The following is a 9,319-nucleotide window of genomic DNA, read 5'->3' as shown; positions in this document are numbered from 1 at the left end:
GAAATTATGGGATGGGCCTGTTAGTGACCTTTAACCCCACAGATTGTCAGCGGGGCGGAGTTTTTCCCGTCATTCAGTCCCGGATTGAAGAAGGGAAAGATTCTCTCAGTGAAAGTCTGGGTGAAAGTGTGGAGATGGGACATGTTGTCCGCATTGTAAAATGACACCTGTCCGCCCTCATAGTCCAGGTACACCCCGATCTTCCGGGGCTTCACACTCGGGGTGAGGGGGGTCTGTGAGGGGGAGGTGCGGGCAAAATAGTCACTTCCGCGATACAGCCCCACAATCCAGTATACGGTCTCTGGGCTCGGGGTGAATATCCCTCTCCTCCCGGCAGACTCTCGGGTCACTCCCAGACCCCACCAAGTCCTGTCCCCCACCTCCACCTCCCAGTAGTGTCTCCCTGATGTGAATCCCTCCGATCCCAGGACACAGGACCAGCGATCAAACCTCTCCGGGGTGTCAGGGAGCGGCTGCCGTTTGTCTCCGAGTCTCACACGGGTCCGGTCCTCAGACAGGATGAGCCGGGGACTCGCTGTGTTCGGATCCAGAGTCAGAGAGGCTGGAGCTGGGGGAAAGTTAAAGTAACACAGTCAGTGATTTAGTTTCTTGCTGTGATTTATTCAAACACTTTCCTGTTTAAAGAGCCCACTCGGGCTCTGGGTTGTGATCCTGGAATCTGCTGCCGCTCCAGGCTTTACGTCCCGGGGGTCGATTTCGGGCCCGACTCAGCGCAGTCAGTGCCCAGAGATAAAGACCCGGAAACCACTGGAGACAGCAGGGTGGGGGTGGGCAGAGAGAGATGGTGGGGGGGTGACTGGGGTTTAAGCAGCTGTTTCCAAAGGCCACAAGGAAAGTAGTGTTGTAAATAAAGTATTTCACAGGTAAGACAGAGTCCAGTATAAGGAATGCGATGGAAATAAACACACTGCAATTACATCTGAAGGAGAAACTTACATTTCTAATGTTCCTGACAAATGCCTCAAAGCACTTCCCACAATGTATTACTTCACATACACTCCGCAAAAAGTATTTAGGAGTGATTTACGTCTCACAATCGCCCGGATTTACACCGTAAACGGAGCAGTAACGAGACAAAAACCACCCGCAGTGCTTCCCACCTGGTTCCCACCAAGGCACGCCGGGAAATTATGCCGCATCCGCAAAATAGGAATCCAGCGCTCCCGCGCTAAACATGGGGGAAGCCTCATTAGTTTATACAAACCGGATCCCAGAATGTACATGGGACCCCAGTGCAATCTTGATCTTCCATTGGACGGTGCGTGAGCTGTGCAAGTCCCACCCAGTGGAACAGTCTGTAGAATGGCCCAACCTGTGGTCCTTAAAGGGACCGCTGGAACCCTCACAGGGAATGATGCAAGGAGTTAGTTCCCTCCGGTGTCCTGGACAATATTTATCCATCAACCAACATCATGAAAACAGGTTATCTGGTCATTATCACGTTGCTGCTTGTGGGAGCTTGCTGTGCATAAACTGGTTGTGGCGTTTCCTACATTACAACAGTGACTACACTTTAAAAACTCTTCATTGTCTGTAAAGAGCTTTGGGACGTCCTGAGGTCGTGAAGGTCGGATATAAAAACACGTTCTTTCTATTTATTCTCTGTGTAACAGTTTCTCTGTGGCCGGGAGGTGCATGAATTGTCCTGCCCGCTGCTGGCTGCTCCTCGGCTTTGCCCCTTCGCCCCACAACCCCCACCATCCTACCTCCTCCCCCCCGGATATATTTTCCTGTCATTCTCTGAGTTTGAGACTGTCGCTACTTTGTTGTAGACTCTGTGACTGTGTTAAACCTCTGGATGTTTATCTTCTCTCTGCGGTTTAGGATCTTGAATACTTCAGTAAGCTCACCCCAAGCCCTCCCTTATCCAGTGCAAAGACTCCTGACTTCCAGACTAGACACAGACATCAGTGATCATTTAATCCGGGGTCTGGGAGCCGGTTTAGGCCCTTCTCATCTGGATTTAATGATCATGAAAAGGAATATAGGAGATTTACCGGGGTTAATGGCGTCTATCATGTCTCTCCACGTTGTGTACTGTAAAGGGCCGTTGAACTTTCCGATAGACAGGGCGCCATCTGCTACTGACAGCACGGGATAGTCCTCACTAAGCCTGTAAATATTACACAGTTAATGTTATAAATTGACCATAAACACTTCACCAAACTGTGCAGAGATTCTGTAAAGAGCATGTCCTACTTCCTCTTCCGACAAGCTTCCTCCTGAAATAAATAAAACACAAACAGTGAGGACAGTAAAAGACTTTCACAAATCTTGGAGAAGTGAGTAGGGATTTTATTATCAATGGCTTGTGATGATCTGGAATGCACTGACTGACAGGGTTGAGGAAGCAGATTTAACAGTAATTGTCAAAAGCGAATTGGAAATACACTTGATAGATCCAAGTATAAGAATACATAAGAATCAGAGTGTGATACAGCACAGAAGGAGGCCATTCGGCCCATCGTGCCTGTGAACCTTCAGAGACAGTCGCCACTTCTCGGGCCATTTTAATGGGGAAATCTTTCCTGCAGCACTGATATCCTGCCAGCAGGTGGCAGCGGTGCACCGTGTAACACTGAAAGACTTGCGATCAGACAGTGTCTCAGGGACTGGGAGGGCAGCACTTGCAGTGTTCAAATACAACAGTGCCGACATTTCTTCAAAAGTACTTCGAGCACTTTAAAGCGCTTTGGGACGTCCTGGGGTCTTCTGTGTACCTGTCACCGGATATCACTTCCTGACATTCAGGGCACTTTGTGCTTTCGGATGAGCGGCTGCAATCATTAACACAATTCAGTTTATCAATCTCGATCTCACACCGTGTGTCACCAGAGGGTTTGTGGTCGGCAGTGAGTTCGGTCTGGAGCAAAGTGCACTGGAATCTGGATCCCCGCCCATCCCCGCCTCCTCCCTCCCTCTCTCTCCCTCCTCACACTGCCAACACCCCAGGGACCGTTACCCTCCCGGACAGGGCTCAATTATTCCCCTCGGCTCTCTAACCCTGTTAGTCCTTCAAACTGCTCTAGGTTTTGTCTCCCTGTGTAAAAGTCGACGGGACATACACAAGTGTATAATAATAGTTCCCCGAATATTGCAGTGAATTCATCAGGAAATCGCTGAACTGAATTCAAGGCAACAAGATCGAAACTGAAAGCGGATTGAACCAGGAAGTGCTGAAACTCAATCATGGCTTCTAATCAGCGGGCCCAGAGTTTTGCTGAGGAATTAAATTGTCCCATTTGTCTGGATTTCTTCACCGATCCGGTTTTACTGGAGTGTGGGCACAACTTCTGCCGCTCCTGTATCACACAGTGTTGGGAAAAGAAGGAGACAAACTCCTGCCCGGAATGTAGAGAGGAGTTTCCGGAAATAAACCTCAGGATAAATCGGGCCTTAGCGAATCTGGCCGAGAAAGCTCGAAAATTAAACCTAACTCAGAAAGAGAAGGAAAGTAAACTTCACTGTGAGGAACATCACGAAGAACTGAAGCTGTTTTGTGAAACTGACAAGAAACTGCTCTGTATGATTTGTGCAGTCGCGCGGGAACACAAATCGCATAAGTTCATGCCCATTAAAGAAGCTGTTGGAATCTACAAGGTAAAAGGGAACAGATTGGATCACCTGATTATTTTATCACATTTTCATGGTCTAACACTTTAATTCTGTGATTTTCTCTCCCAATCCCAGAATCGGCTGAAATCTTCCTTAGATTCTCTCACAGAGAAGAAATCGGCGGCTCTAGAAACGGAATTAAAACAGAAACAGCAGATTTCCGGAGTTAGGGTAAGGTCTCCCTGAGCTGATTTTCTGGGATCTCGGTTAGTTTTGTTCCCTCTATCGCGGTACATTAATTATGTTTCACATTTCATTTGGTAGGAACAGTCGAGCAGTCTGCAGACCCGCATCACATCCGAGTTCACTAAAATGCACCAGATTCTCACTGAGAAAGAGCAGCGTTTAATCCGAGATCTCAGGGAACAAGAGGGGAAGATTGTAGAAAAAATGGAGAAAAACCTTCGAGAAATTCAAGAGAATTTAAATTCTATTCAGGAGGAGCTCTCAAAGTTACAGAAACAGATGGAGCAAAAAGACGGACTGATATTTCTGAAGGTGAGGATTATATTGTGGGTCAGTTCAGTGAAACTTCACACAGTCACAAAATAACCGATGACAACTGAAATAAATGTAGCATTTGCTGAAAAATTCGAAACTGATTTAAACCGATTATTTTGTCTATTCCCGGCCGGTTCTGTTGTTGTCACTGAACTAATCGGCTCCCACTGTGTCCGCACATTCCCGGGAATACCTGCCACCTCCCGGGAATAAGTTGTTGTGTGTGGGTGTGTGTGGCACTGTGGGTGTGACAGTCACTGTGGGTTTGACAGTCACTGTGTCTGTGAGCGGCACTGATACGAACATATGAACAATGACGGACAGGTAAAGACCATCTGGGCCTGTCCCAGGTTCCGATACCTTGTGTATCACAACATATCCAGTCCACCCTCCCCGAAACCATGTGATCTTCTGGGAGAGGCAAAAACAGATTAAAAAAACCCGGGCCAATTAGGGGGAAAAATCTGCGAAATTCCTCTCTGACCCATCGAGGCAATCGAAACTAGTCCAGATCATCACTCTGGCCATTAAACTCCCTGTAATACCTAACTTCTGTTCGAGTTAATCTCCGCCGCAGCCAGAAACAAATCCAGCGTTTGCTCGAAGGAATTCAGTGAGTCTGCATCCACCACATGAGAGGGCAGCTTGTTTCAGAGGTCTACTATTCTGTGTGTAAAGAACCACCTCCTGACATCTAACCTAGATCTAGCCTTATAGAACTTAACTTTGTCCCCCTGGTCCTGCCTAGCCCATTGAAATAAACGGTCAGCTGGAACACTGTCGATTCCATTCATTATCATAAACCTCAATCATATCCCCCTTAAGTCTATACTGCTCCAAGGTAAAGAGTCCCAACTCATTTAACCTATCTTGATAACTAAGGTAACTTAGATTTGGAATTAGTCCAGTAACCCACTTCTGCACCCAGTCCAGAGCCTCAATATTAACCACCATGTAAGGAGACCAAAACTGGACATAGTATTACAAGTACGGCCTGACTAAGGTCTTGTACAAGGACAAAACAGTATGCCTCGTCTTATACTCAATTGTCCTATGGATACACCCCAACACCACATTTTCTCTAACTATTCCTGCATGGCACTGCTCATGTACCTTTAAGGATATATGCACTAGAATGCCCAAATCTGTTTCTATCTCCACCATCTTTAATGCCGTTCCTGGAGGATGTATGAATATTGAGTTACAGTATCTGACACACAAATCAGAATGTTCAACTACTTACAACCATAGAATCTACACCACAAAAGGCCCACTGTGACTGTGCTGTCTCTTTGAGAGATATCCCAATAGTCCCACTCCCCCTGCTCTTTCCCCATAGCCCTGCATTTTTTTTTCCTTTCAAGTTTATTTCCAATTCACTTTTGACAATTACTGTTAAATCTGCTTCCTACACCCTGTCAGTCAGTGCATTCCAGATCATCACAAGTCATTGGTCAAAAAATTCTTACTCACTTCTCCAAGATTTGTGAATGTGATCCCCAGGTCTCTCTGTTCCTGCACCTCATTTAAAATTGTACCATTTAGTTTACAATGTCTCTCCTCATTCTTCCTTCCAAAATGCTTCACTTCACACTTCTCTGTGTTAAATTGTATCCGTCCTGTGTCTGCTCATTTCACCAGCCTGTCTGTGTCCTCCTGAAGTCTTTTACTGTCCTCACTGTTTGTGTTTTATTTATTTTAGGAGGAAGCTTGTCAGAAGAGGAGGTAGGACATGCTCTTTACAGAATCTCTGCACCGTTTGGTGAAATGTTTATGGTCAATTTATAACATTAACTGTGTAATATTTACAGGCTTAGTGAGGACAATCATTTGCTGTCAGTAGCAGATGGCGCCCTGTCTATCGGAAAGTTCAACGGCCCTTTACAGTACACAGCGTGGAGAGAAATGATAGACGCCATTAACCCCGGTAAATCTCCTATATTCCTTTTCATGATCATTAAATCCAGATGAGAAGGGCCTAAACCGGCTCCCAGACCCCGGATTAAATGATCACTGATGTCTGTGTCTAGTCTGGAAATCAGGAGTCTTTGCACTGGATAAGGGAGGGCTTGGGGTGATCTTACTGAAGTATTCAAGATCCTAAACCGCAGAGAGAAGATAAACATCCAGAGGTTTAACACAGTCACAGAGTCTACAACAAAGTAGCGACAGTCTCAAACTCAGAGAATGGCGGGAAAATATATCCGGGGGGAGCAACGTGATAATGACCAGATAACCTGTTTTCATGATGTTGGTTGATGGATAAATATTGTCCAGGACACCGGACGGAGCTAACTCCTTGCATCATTCCCTGTGAGGGTTCCAGCGGTCCCTTTAAGGACCACAGGTTGGGCCATTCTACAGACTGTTCCACTGGGTGGGACTTGCACAGCTCACGCACCGTCCAATGGAAGACCAAGATTGCATTGGGGTTACATGTACATTATGGGATCCGGTTTGCATAAACTAATGAGGCTTCCCCCATGTTTAGTGCGGGAGCGCTGGATTCCTATTTCGCGGCTGCGGTATAATTTCCCGGCGGGCCTTGGTGGGAACCAGGTGGGAAGCACTGCGGGTGGTTTTTGTCTCGTTACTGCTCCGTTTACGGTGTAAATCCGGGCGATTGTGAGACGTAAATCACTCCCAAATACTTTATGCGGAGGGTATGGGAAGTAATACATTGTGGGAAGTGCTTTGAGGCATTTGTCAGGAACATTAGAAATGTAAGTTTCTCCTTCAGATGTAATTGCAGTGTGTTTATTTCCATCGCATTCCTTATACTGGACTCTGTCTTACCTGTGAAATATTTTATTCACAGCACTACTTTCCTTGTGGCCTTTGGAAACAGCTGCTGAAACCGCACTCACCCGCCTCCCCGCTCTCTTCCGCGCCCCGCCCACTCTCTCTCTCCATCCCCCGCTGTCTCCAGTGGTTTTCGGGTCTTTATCTCTGGGCACTGACTGCGCTGATTCTGGCCCGAAATCGACGTAAATCGACCCCCGGGGCGTAAACCCTGGAGCGGCAGCAGATTCCAGGATCACAACCCAGAGCCCGAGTGGGCTCTTTAAACAGGAAAGTGTTTGAATAAATCACATCAAGAAACTAAATCACTGACTGTGTTACTTTAACTTTCCCCCAGCTCCAGCCTCTCTGACTCTGGATCCGAACACAGCGAATCCCTGGCTCATCCTGTCTGAGGACCGGACCCGTGTGAGACTCGGAGACAAACAGCAGCCGCTCCCTGACACCCCGGAGAAGTTTGATCGCTGGTCCTGTGTCCTGGGATCGGAGGGATTCACATCAGGGAGACACTACTGGGAGGTGGAGGTGGGGGACAAGACTTGGTGGGAGATCGGAGTGACCCGAGAGTCTGCCGGGAGGAAAGGGGCAATCTCCCCGAGCCCAGAGACCGGATACTGGATTGTGTGGCTGCGTCGCGGAAGTGACTATTTTGCCGGCACCTCCCCCTCACTGACCCGCCTCACCCCGAGTGTGGAGCCCCGGAAGATCGGGGTGTACCTGGACTATGAGGGCGGACAGGTGTCATTTTACAATGCGGACAACATGTCCCATCTCCACACTTTCACCCAGACTTTCACTGAGAGAATCTTTCCCCTCTTCAGTCCGGGACGGAGCATCCACAGAATAAACTCCGCCCCGCTAACAATCTGTGGGGTTAAAGGTCACTAACAGGCCCATCCCATAACTCTTTTGGGCGGGGGGACAAAATAAACATTAGATCGAGTGCCCCCCGATCTGGGGGACACTGCAGACACTTTTAACTGCCCTCTTTATTTATTTTTTGTTTTTTGGGGGTTTTTTTGTGATTTTTTTGGGGGGCATTAAAACCATATAATTTACAAGTGCCCCCTATAAAAGGGGAGGGGGACACTAAAACCCAGCAATAAAAACAAATTAAACTTTAAAACATATAAAATCAAATTAAAATGTGGTTGCCGGGGGTGATGATGCTCTCCAGTCCCTCCGGCGCCCACCTCTCGCGGACCGGTGGAAGGCCCATCCCATAATTTCACCCTGCCTCCTGCAAACTGATGGGCGTCGGTCTCAGTCACAGCGGGGGGGGGGGGGGGGGAGAGAGCGGCGGGGGGGGGGGGAGAGAGCGGCGGGGGGTGGGGAGAGAGAGCGGGGGGGGGGGGGAGAGAGCCGGGGGGGGAGGGGGAGGGGGAGAGAGAGCGGGGGGGGGGGAGAGAGAGCGGGGGGGGGGAGAGAGCCGGGGGGGGGGGGGAGAGAGAGCGGGGGGGGGGGGGAGGGGGAGGGGGAGAGAGAGCGGGATGGGGGAAGAGAGAGCGGGGGGGGTGGGGAGAGAGAGCGGGGGGGGAGGGGGAGGGGGAGAGAGCCGGGGGGCGGGGGGGAGGGGGAGGGGGAGAGAGCGGGGGGGGAGGGTGAAGAAACAAATGGATGGTGAATTGTGGAGAGGAACTCACTGGGTGGAATGAGCTGTGAACTGCAGGAACCCGGTGACCTTCCTGCCTGTAATGTTGCTCCACAGGCAGAAGGTGGCGCTACATGGCGGTGTTTGAGATCAATCAGCAACACCTCTGCTGCCAAGCCTGTTATTAAACTGCACAATAGAAGCGGCGTGTATTTGTTTTAAGCGATTTGGGGAATAATTACGTCCCAGAGTCATGGACTAAACGCATTTTTTTTCATTTGCACCTTGCTCTGGATCCTTATTTTACCCATCCCTGGAATTTAGAAGTTTCAGACGTGATTTGATCGAAGTTTTCAAGATATTAAGGGGAACTGAGAGCAAGTATTTCCGCTGCTTGGGGAGTCTAGCACTCGGGACATGGTCTAAAAATTATAGTCAGGCCTTTCAGGAGTGAAGTTAGAAAATACTTCGACACACAAAGAGTGGGAGAAGTTTGGAATTTTCTTCTGCATACCGCAATTGATGCTGGATCAATTGTTAATTTTAAACCTGAGGTTGATAGATTTTCGTTAACCAAAGGTATTAAGGGATATGGGCCAAAGGCAGATATATGGAGTTAGGGCACAGCTCAGCCATGATCTCATTGAATGGCGGGACAGGCTCCAGGGGCTGAATGGACTCCTCCTGCTCCTATCCTGAACTAACGGGGCCACTTTTAAGAGCCCCCACCTGGTGTAACCGGAGTGATAGTCGCCTGGAAATGGCACTAAAGTTTACGCTGGTGCTTCA

The 9,319-nt window shown here is 48.6% G+C and overlaps 2 protein-coding genes across 2 annotated transcripts in view; one reads left to right on the top strand and one right to left on the bottom strand.

Annotated features, from left to right (window-relative positions):
• Positions 1 to 20: 20 nt before the first annotated feature.
• Positions 21 to 9,319, bottom strand: part of LOC139230641 (E3 ubiquitin-protein ligase TRIM39-like) — a 75,509-nt gene continuing 66,210 nt past the window's right edge. The window contains exons 13-15 of the mRNA XM_070862453.1: positions 2,742 to 2,798; positions 2,019 to 2,134; positions 21 to 568 (exon numbers count right to left, since the gene is read on the bottom strand). Of these exons, the coding sequence (XP_070718554.1) occupies positions 21 to 568; positions 2,019 to 2,134; positions 2,742 to 2,798 (721 nt within the window). The remainder of the gene's footprint in view (positions 569 to 2,018; positions 2,135 to 2,741; positions 2,799 to 9,319) is intronic.
• On the top strand, positions 2,677 to 7,915 carry LOC139229674 (nuclear factor 7, ovary-like). The gene is made up of 6 exons (XM_070861192.1): positions 2,677 to 3,621; positions 3,712 to 3,807; positions 3,901 to 4,134; positions 5,840 to 5,862; positions 5,949 to 6,064; positions 7,277 to 7,915. Exons 1-6 carry the CDS (start codon positions 3,211 to 3,213, stop codon positions 7,825 to 7,827), a joined length of 1,431 nt encoding a protein of 476 aa, XP_070717293.1. The 5' UTR covers positions 2,677 to 3,210; the 3' UTR covers positions 7,828 to 7,915.

Source organism: Pristiophorus japonicus, chromosome 19 (assembly GCF_044704955.1).
Source record: "Pristiophorus japonicus isolate sPriJap1 chromosome 19, sPriJap1.hap1, whole genome shotgun sequence".
Lineage (NCBI taxonomy): Eukaryota > Metazoa > Chordata > Chondrichthyes > Pristiophoridae > Pristiophorus > Pristiophorus japonicus.
This window is presented reverse-complemented; position numbering and strand designations above follow the sequence as displayed.